Source organism: Motacilla alba, chromosome 6, assembly GCF_015832195.1.
Source record: "Motacilla alba alba isolate MOTALB_02 chromosome 6, Motacilla_alba_V1.0_pri, whole genome shotgun sequence".
Lineage (NCBI taxonomy): Eukaryota > Metazoa > Chordata > Aves > Passeriformes > Motacillidae > Motacilla > Motacilla alba.
In genome coordinates this window covers 19,418,791-19,437,953 of record NC_052021.1, presented here as the reverse complement: position 1 = coordinate 19,437,953, position 19,163 = coordinate 19,418,791, and the positions used below count along the sequence as shown (strand labels likewise).

Genomic DNA, 19,163 nt, shown 5'->3' with positions numbered 1-19,163 from the left:
GTTTGTGTTGCAATGTGTTCCATATTTTAAAAATATTTAGTGTTGCAGATTTTGCATGATTTTAAAAAGAAAGAAAAATATGAAGGATGTTGCTGATAAAAAGAATACACTGTAGTGGAAATTTGTCATAGGCAGGGCTGTGTCATCCAGACAGAGAGGACACACTGTCCTGGCTAATCTTTCCCCAGGTTTCCTGTCTAGGGATCTCTAAGCTTACTTGCAGCTACCTCTACAAAGGTAGACCTGGTGACATCTTAGATGGGGAGTCTGGACTCCTGGAGTTGGATTAAATGTTACTGGGACAAGCTGAAAAACGCCACCCATGTGGAGCCACAACCTGGCAGGTCTGAGCAAGACCCAGGAGATTCAAAGGTCATTACAGTGGAGGATTTGTCAGCTGGAAAGAAATAGTGTCCACTTGGCTGTTACTTTCTTCACTCCGAAGGCTGCTGGCAAAAGTGAATAAATATTATGACAAATGAACTGCTAAATACTGAGGTTGGGAAAGGCTGAACATACAGTTTTACTGACTACAGTTTGGGTTTTGCTGCTGTTACTTCTCATCACTACATCTTTCTCTCCTTTAACCTTCTCCTTCAGTTAAAGGGCACCTGGGGCTCTGTATTTAGGGATTCTGAATGACTGCAAATGGAAGAAATATTAATAAAATAATATTAAATGCCTGAAAATTTTCTATTTCCCATATATATAGGAGAGCTCAACCTGACCAATTTATCTATTGATACTAAATTCCAAAATATTACTTACTGCCACATTTTGTGAGGAAAATGACAGCAGGCAGGAGAATTACACGTGAAGGGAGAACTCGAGCCTGGGTGTTTCAGCATGCTGGATGTGAATATGTTAGTTAAAATGAGTGCTGAGGAAATAAATGGCATACGGTTGGGAAGTGTGGTAGCTACAGTAAACCTTACATTCATTGGCATGGAAGATGATAAAACATGATAACCTCATTCTGTACCACATACTGAGCAGAAAATACTACTAAAATATCAAGATATTACACAAAATCACTGTTTGTATAAGTTACAGGGGAGGAATCACTTTATTAATGATAAGGCACTGAACCAAAAGGTTCTTCTGGAAAGGACTGTGAGCAGCAGTTTTCTAAAACATTCTTCAATTGTAGACTGACAATTTGATCTAACCTCCTGCCTTTCTTCCTTGATAACTTCCCCTCATGCTGTGCTCTCTCCAGCCCACAGCCTCTGTTCCAAACCTGGATGTGATTTTTCCTGTGTTAAGAGTTATTCATACTAGAGAGAAATGATTTTATGACTGTAGGGGAAGCAACTTCAGTGTGCATCTTTAAAAAACAGCCAGATAAACACCGTACAAGATGCTTTGTATATGCCAAAGTTTTTGAAAGAATATTCTTAATTAAACCTGCTTTAGACTTGGATTTTCCTGTGTATTTAAAACAGTTTATTTATATAGTTTGGTTTTTGTCTGGCCAGGCTTGGGCAAACAAGTAAAGCTTGAGGCCAAATTTATAATTTTCACACACCTGATCCAGTGGAACACAGCAAAATTTTGTGTGATTTTAAAAAAAAAATCAGATCTGCCTTCAGGCCAATACAACTATGGACAAAGCCCAAAATGTCCAGGTAGGTTAGGTCTGTACTGAGATCCACCCACAATGACTGTTCAAGTGCACCTTAGGGCTCTTGCAAAGTTACTGTTATGAAGAAGCAAAGAGGAGAATTTGGACCTGGTCTTTCCAGCATTTTTCCTGTCTCTTCAGAGAGAGGAAAAGAAAGAAGGGGGAGGAGGGAAGAAGTATTCTAGAGGGGGTTGTTCCTTAAGTGCTTTATTTGAAGATATGTTTAAACTGTTTGTATTCAAGGAAGGAAGAGAAGGGACGTAATCTCAGCACACTGAAATAGTTATTCCCTGAGGATACTTTGTTTTAATATAGTGGTATTAGCAGTTCAGTGGGCTGTGGTTTTTCATTTCGTTCATCACTTATACTATGGAAACTTCTGAAATGTTTAATTTAATTGTACTAAAGACATCACTCATTATTTTCTAGTTAAAGTTGTGGGAGGCTTTCATTTTGAAACACTGTTATAACTTTCAAAATAATTCCTTTTAAGCTGATGTTTAGTATCAATCCAAGCGTGACTCATGTAGTGAAGTTGGAGAAAATCACCGTAGCCATTTCTGCTTTATGGTAGTCATCGATTAAAAAACAAAAGACAGTTTTTCATAGCTCTGAAATCGAGCCTCCACACATTCTCTGACAATTCCCCTGGGTGTGAGGGACAAGAGGGTTGAGATGGAGAGAGAACAAAAGGAAAATGAGGATTTTCCAGTTGCTATCTGCAAAACATATTCTTTTCCATTTTTGATTTTGTTTGTTCAGAAACTGCCTCTGTTGAAAAGAGTGGGGATTTCATCTGAGCTGGTGCTTCAAGAAACCTGATCTTTAAAGGGATCTTTAAGTCCCCTGTAACACCTATTAAGCAAAATTTCAAGTCAGGGCTCATCCTTCCCCAGTAGCTTTTGGGCTCTGATGCTCCTCAAGCTCACTGACAGCCCCACTCCCTCCAGCCATGCCACATAATTTCCTCAGATTCATTTTCCCTTTTCAGAGTTACCCAGTTCTCCTCTAACATACAAAAGGCCATATGAGATAAAACCTCTTTCCTAGCTTTTTCCAACCTATTTTTCTGTGTGTTCAATTGCTAATGAACACTGCATCACAACCAGAGAGAAACAAACAAGAATGCAATTCCTCTTTAATTCTTTTTCTAGAAAAGATTTTTCCCTATCTTAGTCTCCCAGATAGTATCAGAAGATTAAATATCTTCTCTGCCCTCTCACAAAGAGGCCAGGCATGTTGTAATAACTTAATAAAATGAACTACTGCATCATACACATAAAGATAAAAATGAATGTAAGAACCCCATGTAATTAGATACTCAGGTATAACAGCTGACATGATACAAATGCACTGCATTTGTTTTTATGGGTCTACAATATTTTGGGATAATAAAAAGTGTCTCAATGTGAAATAAGTTGAATTGTGAATTTTAATAGAAATAGTGTTTTCTTATATAAATCCCCTTATTGAAGATAGCAAAAAACAGCCATCTTTGAAGAGGTTTCAATCTTCCTTTTTCTCCCTGATTGATAAAATGACTTAACAACTACTCTGAATGATACCACAGGGTATGAACCTGTATTCACAAGTTTCTGCACTTGTGAAGCAGCTTGTGTGTATACTATGATGAATTTAATGAAGAAATTTTCAGTAAATTGGATATTTCTTAAAAAAGCCTGAGAAGTCTTTCTCTAGGGAATATTCCCAAAATGTTACCAATATGTATTGTAAGTTATACTTTATTCTATATTTTGATTAATATAACTTTTTACTTAGAAAAAAAAACAAAAGAAAAAGTTAGGGAAAACATTTTGACTCTCTTCTCACTTCTTCCACAAAAATAAATATATCTGTGTTAAATAAAGGGGCTTGCAAATCTGGGAGGATGTTTGTGTGTGTGAAAAGGCAGAAGTGGGTAGTGTGTCCCTGACACAGTTACGCATTTTCTTTCACAAAAGCATGAAATTATTTTTTATTTTCCCCCATCCTTCCACATTGTTGAACAGTGTAAAGAAAAATGATTCTTCCATTGTGTGACTTGCCTGGGTTTGGAGAGCTTTTGAAGTGTTACAGATTATCTATCAAGAGGGGGGTGAAAAGCATTTTTGAGCTCTGTATATAATTAATCCTGTTGCACTCAGTAAGCAAACCACACTTGTATACAGGAAACAAGTGATGATGAAACCCACAAAGCTGGAGTTCAGACATTTTTAAAACAGATAAAAATAGTAAGTCTTCCATTACAGAATGCAACTTAATTCTAAATAATTTGTGTCCAAAACCTTTCCAGTTTTCAAATGTATCTGGTTTCTAGGAGGCTGGTGAAGGATTAAACTGGCTGAAATCCACCTTCCTCCTTATATCTCCTACATTAATGTCACTGGTGATGGTAGAAAAACGAAAATATTCAGGTACAATTTTCTTCAAAGAGAGTTAATAAAAGCATTTGGTCTATAATTTAGAATATTTATAAGGGTAATTGCAAAATATTGGGTAGGAAATAGATATTATCTAACATTCAGGCAGTGCTGCAAGGTAAACATCAGCAACTACATTTTGGGACTTTTCCTTCCAAGCAATGTATAATTTGAAGTGGAAAATGAAAGGCTAAAGAACTGGTTTGTCATGGAGCTGAGAACAAGATCTGACAGGTGATAAATGTTTTGACAGGCATGCAAGGTGAAAATGAAAGGCAAAGGGTGAGGGCAGGTGAAAGAAATTTGCCAAGGTCTGAAAATAAAGAGTAATATGGTTTCAATTACAAGGTAATAGAAGTTGAATGGAATGTTACACATATTCTGACAGTATGGCTGTTGTGTATTTCTTAGAAAGAGAACAGAATGCATCCCCCTACCTGTGGGGTGGATGTCTAAGATTAGTAGGCAAAAATGAAGAAGGAAAAATACAGAGCTAACAGAGAAAGAGAAATAAGACAGCAAGAAGGTGAAATAAAAATGAGTGAAATAAAAGTATGAAAAATGAGCTAAAATAAATAAGAAAAATATGAAGGTGTAAAATTATACAAAATGAAAGGAAGAAAGCCCAGGAAAGCACAGAGAAACTAAAAGAAATGTGTGAGAGGAGAAAGCAACCTTCTACTATGCAAATTACATTCCTTTAGAATTAAGTTATTTAATTTTGATTGACTTAATCCTCCCCCACTGCCAGGAAAGCCTACACTTCTTGAATTCATCAAAAATAACCCCCTACAATGATTTTTGAGAAAAAGAAAAATCAAGTCAGAACATTTACTATGTCAAATAAGTGAAATATATTGCCCACTCTAGCAGTGGAAATGAAGGTCATCCTATTATAGAAAGAATTTAGGAAAATGCCTTTCATTAAGAAGAAATTAAGAAGAAAAAGGGGAATAATTTAAAGTGCTAACCTTAAGAAGAAGGGAGAAGAATAATGTAAGAAGGGAGAAGAAAAAGGGGAATTAAGAAGAAAAAGAAGAATAATGTAAAGTGTTAACCTTACTAAAAGCAAAACAAGTGTTTCATTCTCATTTTTTCAAATAGCAAAATTAACACATCACCATTTCAATTATAATAATGTTGAAATTTTATGAAATGTGAAGCATAAGCATCTAGATGAATACATATCAAAACATACATTTGAGATCATCTATATTTGTTTTTTCACCATCAGCCGAGAAGGGTGAAGTAGAGCTTTCTGGGATTTCTAGCAATTAAGATGTGGAAGCTGACCACTGTGCCAAGACTTTCATAAACTGTGTACTAATTCACAGCATAGGAAAGATGCAACATTTAACTAGATAGAACACAGAAAAAAATCAAAGTGTTTTTCTCTCCACTGAGTAGTGTGTTTTCATTTTGTTAGTTCTGCTGTCTCACTCTACCATTGCATGATGTTTTCTTTAGGTTTTAAAGTGACCCCATTCGTATTCTGAAAGGTTTCATATATGCACTGAAATTAGTAATTTTGAGCATTTCTGCTAAGGAGAAAAGTCTTTTACTGCCTCTGAAATATCCTCCTCTTCCCAAGAAATAAACTGGCAGTGATTACGATGTGATTATGAGGCCAGACTGTATTGCAGAAAGGTAAAGTACTTTTGTACAATAATTAACAAGGTAATTGTCACATTATAGCACCATAGCTGTGCACTGCAATACTTGTGTCCCCCATTGAGGCCTTTTTATGTTTCTGTTCTTTTACTTCTGTCTCAATTAATTAAGTATGTGGTGGGAATAGTATTCCCCTGATCAGTTTGTATGTTTGTATACCTTGTTTTATTTAAAAGGAAGTCTGAGAGACAGGGCATCTCTTGCATTGTGTAAACACATCATCTTTCAAAAGAAAACAGTGTTTGCTAGGTGTTTTGCCATAGCCATAACAGAAAGAATAGATTTGGTGTTTATTTCAACTTGTTACATTTACATTTGAAGGAAAGAAAAAAAGTTATCTAGATATATTACTATACTAGGCAGAATATTTTTCAGTGCTGGATAGATTTTAGGAATGGCATTTTGCTCCTATTCTTGTGAAGTGTCTCTTAATATTGAGCTGAACCAAAAATTATGAAAGATGATGAGAGAATCACAGCCAATGAAGAAAAGCCAGTAGATCAGCACAATTCTTCAGAATAAGTTATTATTGCAGGTGAAATACAGGATAGGATTCTATAGATGTAGGTTTGCAAAAACATCCTGCATGGAGATACGTACTGAAGAGAGAAAGCTTCTATGCTAGAGAAACAGAGCAGCAAAGGAGGAAGCATTGTTGTGTCTTTGGAATAAAGCAGTTTTATGCCTCTTAAAATACAACAATGGGAGAACTGACAGAACCTCATATAAAGCACAACTCCTAATCAAATGGTAAGTGATAACAAAATATCTTGTGATTCCTGGCAGAAATGGCTGTAATACACATCTGTATCATTTCCAGTATGTTTCTAGTCTTATTCCATTGCAATCCAATCTGCTTCATAAAAGCATAGTCAGACAGTGAAAGATCTAATTTGATTCTGGAATCTGTTAGATCAAGACAGTGAATTCTGGGACATAAATATGGACTAACTAGAATGGAATTCTATCTGTCTATAAAGTACCTGGAGACCAGAAAGGAATTACATGTGTGTACAACAGTTGTAGAAGTGATGCTGATGTCATAATGCATTGGATTTATTATTGAATTGGGCAGGAAGCGTCAAAATTATTTTAATTCTTTTAACTGTACGGTTTTGTATTGCTCTATGACTTTGCTCACAGTGACAGGCAAGTAGTTTTACTCTTTTTCTTAATCTTTCAGCCATATAATGGAGCTAGGAAAGAAAGATTTAGGAAACATGATCACAAATTGGACCATCCTGTTACTATTTTCTTTCTATTGTTTAAGTCAATGTAGCTGTTAAGTCTCAGGTTGTTTCCTGGATATTTCAAAAGGTGTGAGGACTAGACCCATCTGCCTATGTGATCATAGGGATTTTTTTAGCCCTGTAGGATAAAACTATTCTCTGTGGTCATTGTAATGGATTGATAGCAGAAAAACCAGAATGGAAAAGCTCAAAAACTGAATTGTCTCAGGAGCAGACCTATATAGTTATAATGGTTTTACATTAAAATTATCGATGACAATTGAACGTCATTAAATGCTAACCATTTAGAGATACTGTGTCACAGGGAATCAGATTTTTGTAAAGCAAAGGGAAAGGATTTGTTCATTTACCTTTTCCAGTGTTGGTGTTCATCGTGTGTGGCAAATGGCAATTGTGTACAATGGCTGGTGAAAGGAGGAATTCTTTACCCCCTCCCAGGTTTGAACAGAGCTCCAGAAAGAGGTTGGGGTAATTTTTCCTCCCCAGAGCTGGGCACACTGTGTATGCCTCACACCCGAATGGGACTGCAGCAGAACCCCCAGTGGGGAAGAAGAGACACTGAAGAAATCACAAGACTCCAACCCAGAGCAGGGGTGTGCTCATGTGTTTATACACATACATTTAAAAAGAAGTTTACTTTGCCCTTCACCATTTGCCATCTCTTTGTCTCTGCTGTTTACTTTGAGCTCTCCAAGCAAGGGCCTGTTTTCCACATATGTGATGCACTAGAAAAGTGGTCACATCATCCCTTTTTGCTGTAACAGTTAGACAGTAGTGCCATATTCTTCCTTCTCAGTGTTTTCCACTCACCCAGCATCCTTGGAGTGGCAGCAGAACGTGCTTGCTGTGCCTCTGGCAGGGCTGGAATAGCATCCTGCACTTCAGTGTTCTGCATGCAGCAACAGGCAGTGCTGAATGGAAAGTGCCATGACCAATTTAGAAGAAATAAAGGCCATTCATCTGCTTTTGGGGAGTAACCCAGATACAGACCTCACTGTGCTGGGTGTAACATGGAGAGATGCCCTGTCTGGCAGAACCATTGAGTCAAGAAATGCAGAGCAGGATGAATACAAAATAGCATTGCCCTTCTTTTCAAAGTGAGAACCCAGGCACAGTTTCTTCTCCACCAAGATCAAAATGAACATCTGTGGCATGTGAAAGAAGCAAATCTCAGAATAACAAGTCTGAGACACTTCTTTCCTGTGGGGGATAGCTGAGACACATGAAACAGGCTTTTTAGGGACTCTGACTTCATTCTTTCCCAGTAATGAGACCTCAAGGTGCTACTTACACTTGAATATATTAAGTTCAGCTAATTTACCCTAAGTATTTTTTATTAAAGTACTAGTTTAAGATTAAGCATTAAAAAGCATATTTTCCCACTGAATTTGACAATATTTTTGAAGTTCATGAATCTATTAAGCCCCAAACACTCTCTAGTGTATTAGACAACAGTAGTGATTTACATTATTTTGACGTTGCAAATGAGTTTTCAAGGGTAATGGATTTCATATAGAGAGATTAAAAGATAACATTCCTTCATTTGTGCCTGCTGACTTCTTTCCCCCATCATACTACATTTAGCAAAATGAATAAGGCAGAAGCGATGCTGGTGTATTTTTATGCTAATTAATGTATTTTAATTTCAAATAGCATTTCTGAAGAAAAGATACACTCCAAAAAAAGTGATGCCAGGGCAAAACTAATGAATTTTCATTCTTTTCAGTATACTTATGCTTTCATGAATTCTTTTTGTTATATTCTGGTGCATGAGAATGCATCAGTAGGCACTCAGAATATGCAGCCCACAGCTCTGATTTTTACAGAAATCTAGCTTAACATTTTTAGCTACATAATGAATTTCACCCTAAAAGTGTTATTTTTAGTGACCAGTTGGGTAATAGCTATAGGAGTACGTACTTCAGGAAGGCAGATAAGGATTTTTTTTGAGAACAACACGTTGTAAATGACAAGAAGTCTGTGCACACAAAGGATGTGTTTAACTGTTTTGTACCTAAATTGGGCTATTCTTAGGCAAATTTTAAGGGTAGGCCACTCTTGTCCCCGAAAGTCTGCAGCTGAGAGCTCACCCTTGCTGCAGTTGCATTGCTTGAAGCAGTGTGATGTATACTTGAATTAGTTAAACTGAAGTTCCCTGCACTAATTCCTCTCTTCCATATCTTGGAGTACCTAGGAAAACCCTTGCCTCCTTGGGAGTGAAAATGGTTTTGGCCGTGTTGCTACAAATCAGAAATCTCCATGGTCTCTGCATGATGCCCATGGCTGCTGGGCCAGTGGCTAGATTCCAATGCTGATGGTGAGGGGCACAAGAAGCAGCCCTTTTTAGCAGCACAGTCCATGGATTGCACTGCCCTGATCACAGACAATTCCAATAAGAATTCTTAGTTCATGGCCCCTCCAGGCACGGATTCACTGGCAAAATACTGACCTGCTGTAATTTACTCATGCATCCTGTCAAGAGTAGGACACAATAAACCAGTCTGTCCTTCTTGTAACACTTCTCACCACAGCAACATCAAACCTATGACATGGTTGAACAGGATTGTTGATGCTCATCAGAACAGATCAATAAATGATGTTTCTTTTACTTCCATAACTCTAGCATACCCGGCTGCTTGTATAAAGCAAGAGCACTGGCCGTGATCTGCTGCACTGCAGTAAAATCAACAATGCGTTCCACAGAGCCAGGCAAATCTCATGTTTGTTCTGCTAAGTGAATAGACAGAGAAAACATGCTCCTCAAAAATATTTTTAATCACATTGCTATAGTTCTTGTTTGTGACACTACAGAACTTTCACTATATGAGTAAACACTGGTAACTCTTGAAACCAAAACATTATTCAGGAACTTGATTTGAAATAATTTTTTTACAAATAACAAAACAAATCACACTGATTTTTCTCTAAATCCTTTTGGAGGAAGTGAAAAAGAACAATTTAAGAAATTAACATTAACTGATAGGTAAGTTCCATTTGAGCAGAAGCCAAAATTGAAACTAAAAATCTTAGGTTGAAATAAAGGCATATGATTCCATCAAAGAGGATATTCCCATTGTTAGAGAGGAAATACAGAAATTTTCTACAGTTAAAAGTAAATTCAAACTTAGAATATTCTTACCCAGCTATATAGAGCCATAGTAATACTTTTCTAAATAGATACTTAGTTTAAAATACCACAAATTAGGAAATATAAAAGTTGTCAACAGACCTAATTTTTTTTTTTTCTATGAAAAATTGACCCATTATAAACATTTTTCTTGTCTGTAAAACTGTGTTTTCTTCCCCAGGTCTCCTTGAACTGCAACAGATTTTTTAGTTTGTTCAGCAAAAGTCTGGACATTGAATAAATGTATTTTCTTTCTAATTAAGTGATGATAAAAAGAATTATTTTAGTACTGAAATCGTCTACTCTTGGTTTAAGTTTGCAGTTAGTGGTTTCTGCCTGAAACATGAAGGAAAGAAAGACAGCTCATCATCTCAGCTTAGTGGCAGGGTTCTTCCTAATTGTTGAATTCATAAGAATAGTGAAGATGAATGCTTGCTTGTTATAACCATCCACTCAATAGAAAAAGTGATAGACTTTGTGGAATGAGCATTCCTCTATACTCCAAGATTTCTTAAGGTTGGAAAGTAAAATTTAGGTTTCAAAATTTCCTTAAAAGCCAAAATATGCTTTACATGCATGAAGATTGAACAAGTTCATAGACATCACATCCATTATGGCCAATGGGAGATTTCCTTCTGGAATAGAAGACCTCTTATATAGAATACTAACATCATAAATTTAACATGAAAGACACATGAATTACAAGTTGGAAGTACATGCAAAGAGAGGATTGAAAATTATGAAACGGAAAACTTAGCCTAAGATTTTGGTTTAGGACAGAGTGAGTAACTTTAAACAGCTAACCCCTGCCCTCTGTAGTAACTCCGTGTTATCCTTCCAGGTACCTGGGAATTACAAGACCCCTCACATACCCTGTGAGGCAGAATGGGAAGTGTATGGCCAAAATGATCCTGTGTGTCTGGCTTTTATCTGCCTCTATCACCATACCCCCGCTCTTCGGCTGGGCCCAGAACGTGAATGATGAAAAGGTTTGTCTCATCAGTCAAGACTTTGGCTACACCATTTACTCCACAGCAGTTGCATTTTATATTCCAATGTCAGTGATGCTTTTCATGTACTATCAGATTTATAAAGCTGCCAGGAGGAGTGCTGCTAAACACAAGTTTTCTGGTTTTCCCCGTCTGGAAGAAATGGAAGGGATTTCTGTGAATGGACTTGTAAAACTGCACAAGGAATCTGAAGAATGTACTAATTTTTCACGACTCCTAAAGCATGACAAGAAAAACATTTCCATCTTTAAAAGAGAGCAGAAAGCTGCCACCACCCTTGGGATTATTGTTGGGGCTTTCACAGTCTGCTGGCTGCCCTTTTTCCTCCTCTCAACTGCAAGGCCCTTCATCTGTGGTACAGAGTGCAGCTGCATCCCACTCTGGGTGGAGAGAACATTTCTGTGGCTGGGCTATGCAAACTCTCTCATTAACCCTTTTATCTATGCCTTCTTCAACCGGGACCTGAGGACAACCTATCGCAACCTGCTGCAGTGCAGATACAGGAATATCAACCGCAAACTCTCGGCCGCAGGGATGCACGAGGCTCTGAAGCTGGCAGAAAAGCCAGAGTTCGTTCTGTAAGGTCACTCATCCTCTACTGTGATCATTTGTTGCTTTATCACATTGGCTTTTCCCCCACAGGTTCGAAAGAAGTGTTGTAGGAAGAACCAGATGAGCACTGTTAATGCAGTCATCAGGAAACAAGGTAGAGCCCACCAGCCCTAATCAGCCTGGAAAAGCAAGACCACCATCTAAAGCATTTGGGTGTAAGAGGAATAAAAAAAAGGATGGAAGTGAAATGTAGCACAGGATGTTTGAGCTGTTAGTGAGGGAAAAGCAAAGTTGGCCTAACGCCTTTGTTTGGCCCAAAAAATGTTTAGTAGGTCTGAATGTTGGGTGCACCTTGTGTCCCAGAGATTCTTTGCTGTAATAAAGACTTGAGAATGGTGAAAAGTTAATTTCCTTCCACTTCAGTATTACAAAAATAAAACATTAAAGAAGAAGCTGAATCAAGGAACTTTTATTCCTTAGAAATATTCTTTATTATAAAACCCCATATGTTCATTAAACATTAATTTACTGGATTGCCTGGAAAAGAACTATGTTGTGAAATTCAATATTGCCTTTGCACAGCAACTCTGGCACTGAAAGAATATGTTGCACTTCCAATGTGATTAAAAGAGTTGGAGTAAAGTCACATGGACCAGCATCTACTGCTGCATAGAGCCCTGCAGCGCAGTCAGCCGCAGTGCTGCCGTGCAAATCACACCAGGTAATCTTGTACTGTATTTCTAACATAACAAATGTGTCTGATCACAGTTTATTTCAGGATCTGTCTGGTCTCTGTCCATCCCTTCATTCTTTAATTCTCTTGGCTTTCTCAGCTGAGCACTTCTCTAATCTAGATGGAGACTGCCTGTGCAGAAGTCATTTCTGTGATGTATGGCTAGGCCTTGTTCCACTTCAGTAGTTAATTTACTGTCTATTTGAAAGCTCTTCTACTTCTGGGACTTCTTTCTCTTTTGAAGTCAGTAAGGAAAAAACAAACATGAGACCTTATGACTTCAGAGACATCTGGACTTTATCCTTCAAAACTGATGATTTTGATCATCACTTGTGCTTAAAGGGATTCAGAGCCTTGCCTTGTGTATGAATAAAGATAATTTACTTTTTCTGGTTCTAGCTTTTTCTACCATCATTGCAGTTTGTCCAAGTATGTGATCCTATTTTTCCTACTTTGGTAACAGATGTCTTCTGTCAGTGTAGCAGGGCCAAATAGTATAACAATTTTTTTTATTAAAAAAAATTAAGAAATAATCATATTGGTTATATTAATATATTACTAGTAATGTATTAATATAACATGCAGTGATTTTGTAAGATACAGTTATAATAAAATAATAATAAAACAACTCATAAGATCAAGATGAGTTCTTTGGCCCAAGTTTGCACTGCACACCATGTTCCAGCTGAAGCAGAGGGTGAGGGTACGTTACTGAACAAAGACTTCAAGCTTCAGAGCTTGATCTGCTTGTTCAGATATTGGGACATCAGCGAGGAGACATGTTCATTATCAAATTGCCTCAGCAGCAAATCCCACTTTAGGCTAACTTCTGTCCCTGCTTTCTCAAGTCTGAAGGCAAAATGACTTCAATGAGCTCAGTGATGTTCATTTGGGCTAAGCAGGGTGTCAGTGCCAGGCCCCTTGTTCCAAGCTTACAGATGGAACTGCAGCACTTGGGCCTCCAACTGGCACATAGCCAAGAGCTGGGTGATGTGCTGAGCTGTGTGTACTGAAACAGGCTAAAGCAATTTTAGATGCATTCATACACTACAGTAGGGAGTACATTTTGGCCTCATTTCCACAAAGGAATTGTAGAGTAAGAGGCTGTATTCCAGCTTCAAAACAGTTTTCTAAAGAAGTTTCAAACTGATTTGGGACAGTCCTGTTTCTTTTAAATGTTCCAATTTTATGCACAGGGACAAGGAGAGATTTGGGCCCAGAAGATCCACAAGCTCTGAAGTACAGAGTTAACTCAAGCATATTTTCCATATTAAACATGAAGTTATTGTTGTTTCTTTATTACTTATCAGAGTAGCTTTTTTGGTTTGCTTGTTTGTTTCCAGCTAAATGAGAAGGTTTCAAGGCCTCCTGTAAGTTTTTTTTCCTGTATAAGGACATACATGGGAATATACAAATAGATGTATCTGGGAAGACTCCAAGTGGGACTATAAAACTCTGAAGGTGATTTTAGAATTCTGAACAGAAGTTTCAGCATTTTTGTTCTGAAGGAAAGCCTGAGAAGCTGTGTTTCCTCCAAATAAGATGATTTTTATTTTATTTTATTTTTTTAATGGCATATGTGTCTTGTGAGTCAGAAATTGACATTTGCCCAGCTGTCACTAGAGGCAATTGCTTTCCTCTGGGAAAACATCCTGCAGGAGTCCAGCTTTCCTCTACCATCTGTTTCAGGTAATGAGAGTCCAGGAAGGAATAAGAGTTGTTATTCTGTTTATACCAATCCTTGAAGTTTTTGGAGATAAACATCCATATTTGATCTCTGGATGTGTTTGGAAAGAAAAGAAAAACCAAAGAAAAAATACTCCAAAAACCAAAACACTACAAAGTTTCTTCATATACCCAAATCAAAATATAGACAAATGGAAGGTGTTTTTAGATGGAGCTGTATTTGAGGGCAAAAGTAAAGAAGTTGAGAAGATTAGAAGAATGTCCCATTGCCCGAGCATACAAAGAAGATGAGGAGAAAGCTTGCAGACAGAATTCTAACGGAAAGAGGCTTTAAGAAGAACAAGAAGGGCATAATCGTTTGGGTTTGTGAACAGGACATGTCCCTTTTTTAAAAGATAAATAAATAAATTGAACTGCATCACAATGTCTAACTGCAGCAGTACTTTTTTAATTCACTACACATCTGACAAGGGGGTAATACAAAAATGGGTGAATGAGAAGTCTCTGTCAACATGTGCTTGTAGCAAATCCAAGAAGAGACTGCAGTCTTGGTCTGTGTGTTCCTCCATGTGTTTATCAGAGGAAAGCCAGAAGGGTGAATCAAATAGATGGGGTTTGAAAAAAATAGAAATAAAAGACTCCAGGAACCAGCCAGAGCACAGGCAGGCCAGCATAACACTGCCTTAGCCCAGCTTTTGAGAGGGAGACTGTCTGGGGTAGGAGCCTCATTCCTGACACTTCTCCCAGCTCCCACCCCCTACCAGCCTGCTCATCTAATACTGCAACACAGTATTGGCACTTGCCAAACTCCTCTGTTTAGCAACAGCCTCACTGGGGAGTGATAGAAATAGCAGAGTAGTAAAACATGTGACTTGATGATAATATCTTGTTATTATTGAGCCTCTATTGCTTCGCATTTCAGTTTCATAAAAAGAAAAACAATTTCTCTCACGCTCTGTTCGGAGCTAGCAACACCAGGAGAAAGATGTGTCAAAGGGTGGCAAATAAATCTACTGCAATGAGACAAAGAAGGGAATTATGTATCAAATTAATACTATAAATAATGCACACAAAATCCACTCATTCTTTTGCCCCTGCTCCCTGGCAGGAAAACAGATTTCCAGGCAGCCATTGCTCCAAACAGTGCAGCATTATTTAAAGAACATTATTGAGTTAAGTTTTTGGATTACTGACCAAGATGCTGCAGTTACAGAACTGGAAGGTGTTGGAAGCAATGCCATTGGTTTTTGTGCTTTCCCTAGCTATTAAATTTTCATATTGTTTTTCTAATCTTTCAGGAAAAAAACCCTAGTTAAATTACAGTATTCTCAAAGAAAGTGCAAGATCAATGTGTCATCAAATCCTCTTTACAGTTTGCTTAAGAAGTAATTCTTGTCTTTTAAAATGTTTCTCAGGAAGACACAGAGAAAGAGAAAGGAGAAAATTAAGAGACTTGGGGAATGGTTTTAATATGCAAAATTGTTAATATCCTGGAATAGAAGACACCTCTTATTTCAAATGCTGACGAGGTAGGGATTGTGAGGACTAGATTTTTTTTAAGAGAAGGGCTCAAGCAAGTAAATTTAAAAAAAAAGTTTAAGAAAAATTGAATCAGAAGAATAATCTTTAAAATTTGCAAGAAATACAAACTTAGGTCCATCTTCATGGTTTTAAATGTTCTAAGGTTGTTATCGCCATTGAAGAGTGGGTTCAGCATGAGTCTGAAGTCAATTACATTTCCTATATCCACTTTCTAAACACTTGCCAAATGGGCCTGTCATTGCCCACACCCAAAATTCAGCTGCTCTGCTCTTTCAGTGAATCCCTTCTCACCAAGGGGCAGTTCCAAAAGGACAGAATGGCTTTTATTTGCTGAAAACTGAAAAGATGCTTATGATTCCCAGATTCATTTCTCAGTGCTCCAAGATAAAAAACCTCCACTGAGCTACTTCTAAAGGATATTAATATATGGGGATTGCTGAGGGTAATATTTTGATGATTTGTGTAGTGCTGTGACTTTACTGATTGAAATTATAATTTCTCCCATTTGCAATCTTTCACATAGAGCTAGTTGAGTTACTTCAGAAAAAAATGCGTACAAATGTATCAAAGTTTCCAGAAGAGTTCATCCAGTTTTATAAACCAACATACCAGACTGAATAAATATTTTGCCTTTAGTTTTCTATCTACTCAGTCAAAATCAACGATATTTCATTAATTCAGTAGTTGTGTGGTCTTGCTAGTTCCAGGAAATTGTGTTTACAGTATATTTATTTTTACCTTTTGCAAGAGAAGAGAAAGCAAGCCACTGAAGTATACTTAGTTCAGCCCTTTTGAAAAATCTCCTTTGAAGCATGGAAAAATAGAAAAGAATGCATCTGGATAAACTCATTATTGCCTCAGAAAACTTGGCATCTTTTGCTAAACTAACCAGGTCTGTGTAAAAACAACAGGGATTCCTCAGTCAAATCTACCATCCTGAAGATGGTTGCAAGGAAAATACAAAATTAGGCAAATTAAATGAGCATTTACTTCCCAACAATAGTTGCAAAAGCTGACAAATCCATAAATTTTATTTCTGTCTTCAAAGAAAACAGTAAATGCAGCAAGTGAAAATCATGCTAAGGACTTTTCACTTGTCATTACAAGAAAAAAATCAGAAGTTCAATTATGCACATAAAGTTAATGCTGCAATTTTTTTTTTTTAATATAAGTATACCCTTTCTGAAATAATCTCCTATAAGACCAGGAAAGAGAAAAACAACATTCTCTAGGGCAAATCATATAAAATCCAGAATTTTATTTTGGCATTAAAAGAAAATCTACAATTGCCTAAAGCACAGACTTTAAAATGTCTTTGTCTTCTCTTTACATCTAGTTTTCAACTTGGATATGATTATCAGCCTTCCTTTAATTTGGATAGTTTTTTACTAGGATGTGTTTTCATGTAATAAAATACTTGAAATAAGTGAGAATGCAGGTTTGTCTGTAAAAACGCCTGCTCCTGCTACAATTAGAGATGTGAATAATTCCATGGTTTAAAGAGGGAGACTCTAACAAGACAGAACAGTACCTTGCTGCAAGACTGGAGAGGGATGCCCTTAAACCCTGTCTCGTAACCTTGCACATGTTTGTGTTACAACAATTCAGCCTGGCTGCTGTACAAAAGTGGTGATTCCCTTCACCCAGCTTGAGGAGAGAGGCAGGAATTTGTATGTTCCTTGCAAAGATTTTGCAGTAATTCTTTGCCTACAGCCAATTTTATGGAAGCAAGGCAGGAGTCTTCCTTACTGCTCTGGCTCCTTTCCCTCCTCTCACGCGTGCGATCTCCATGATCAGGGGCATGTGGAGGTTTGTGCTGCCACCAGAGGCTGGAAGGCTGCACCAAATGCAGGGCTCTCAATAAAGTCACCTACATTTAGTGAGGGAATTTAGGGCTTTTGCCACTGAACTGTGTAAAACAGACTGAGAACCTCCTCAGTTCTCACAACAACCCGAAATATGGTGTGTACAAAGGACTGAAAGCCCCAGAATGCTCCACTTTCCCCAGCTTCCTCATTTGTGTGGGATTTTAGAGAATTATCTCAATAGACATGATCTAATTACCTCTTGAGAAATGTTTCCATTTATTTCAACGGTCAGAGCTTTTAGTTGCTCCAGGATATTTCTCATCTAATTCATCCACTTTTTTTTAACAACAGGAGAAGTTCTGATTTCTCCAGGGAAAAAGAATCATGACCAAATGTGCTTCAAAGCAGCCAGAAAAAGTTGAGCCAGACCAGGAAGAGGGAAAATGAAGAGTTGGCTCCCGAAGAACTGGATAGATTTATAAAATGTACTTCATCTTCCTTTGATGGGAGTGTGCTAAAAATATTCCATGAGCTCAATACATTACATTAGATGTATTTCTATTGGAAGTACCCACATCTTGTTTGTTATGGAGGAAAATGCTGTAACATACAAATAAAAATAGTTTTCTGCCTGAGAAAGACAAATAATTTCAGCAATAAGTTTGACACGGGGTGGGGGGAATGCCACTAAAACTCAAAGATAAAGCCTTGTACAGATTTCCACCACATTTAACTATGTAGAAAAACATTTGTATGTTTACCATGCTTGTGGATTCCAGCATTGGATTCATATTCAGGGACTGTCAGTGATACTGAATGTATTTTGCTGTACTAAAAAAGAAGAGGTTTTCAGGCAAATGCTGTCTCTGTGGATGCTTTCAGAGCTTGTGTTAAAGAGATGCTGTACACCTGCAACAGGATTGAGAATGACAACAATAAAAGACCAATTTTTGTTAAAGATTTCTGTTGTATTAAGTAAATGTCTGTTACTTGTTGCATACATGTGGTTGGCTCTCCCAAACTTTTGTAGAAAGCTGCTTTCAGTTACACAGTGACGAAAGTTAAGGGACAAAATTAGAATGCACACGTATTACACCACAGCTAATTTCCAAATATGATTGCTTTAATGTAATTTTCATGACCTGCCAATTTATAAATTTCTGTCATTTCAATTCAAATATATATAAAAGGCTGGAGAATTTCCACAGCACTTGGCTTTTTGTCTTACTGGCTAGCTGGAGAGAGAATTAATTTTTTTCTTAAATGTGTCTAAGAAGTGTTATTTCTGCCAATGGTTTGTTATAATTAAAATTCTCTTTGGCTTGACAAAAACTGAATAGGTGAGTATAAATGATCATTTTTCCCAGGGAAAATTGATTCAAGGCACTGTTCCTTAAGCATAGCTTTTAATGGGTTTTTTTTGTTGTTGTTGTTTTGTTTTTGTTTTCTTTTCCTGAGCTCCACATATTAATTTCCCTTCAGAGTTTCTAAACTATGCACAGTTATACAATGCACAATGCAGAAGCATATCCCATTCCCAAAGTCTGTCTTCTTTAAGGGTACACCTCGATGAGCATTTGCCTTATTTCCAGAGCTGTGGGATTTGTGATAATTTAATCCCTTGCAGTTTAACCAAAATGCTGCTGGTAAATCATCCAGTGGCTACATGTGCCATGGGGGCTACACCTTCCTTTGTTTATATCAATATAAAAGTTCACCATAGCTGCCTAAATAGGGAGT

General features: G+C 37.3%; 1 protein-coding gene across 3 annotated transcripts in view; it reads left to right on the top strand.

Moving 5' to 3' along the window:
- The window catches only part of HTR7 (5-hydroxytryptamine receptor 7), a 30,021-nt gene extending 11,221 nt beyond the window's left edge, over positions 1-18,800 (top strand). Inside the window, exons 2-3 of one of the 3 annotated variants that reach the window (XR_005257433.1) lie at positions 10,934-12,375; positions 17,775-18,800. Coding sequence is in view for 2 of the 3 variants with exons in the window: in XM_038141299.1 (XP_037997227.1) it covers positions 10,934-11,680; positions 17,775-17,811 (784 nt within the window). In the remaining variant the exon portion in view is untranslated. The remainder of the gene's footprint in view (positions 1-10,933; positions 12,376-17,774) is intronic. The other 2 variants (XM_038141299.1, XM_038141300.1) reach the window with 2 other exon arrangements.
- Positions 18,801-19,163: the final 363 nt, after the last annotated feature.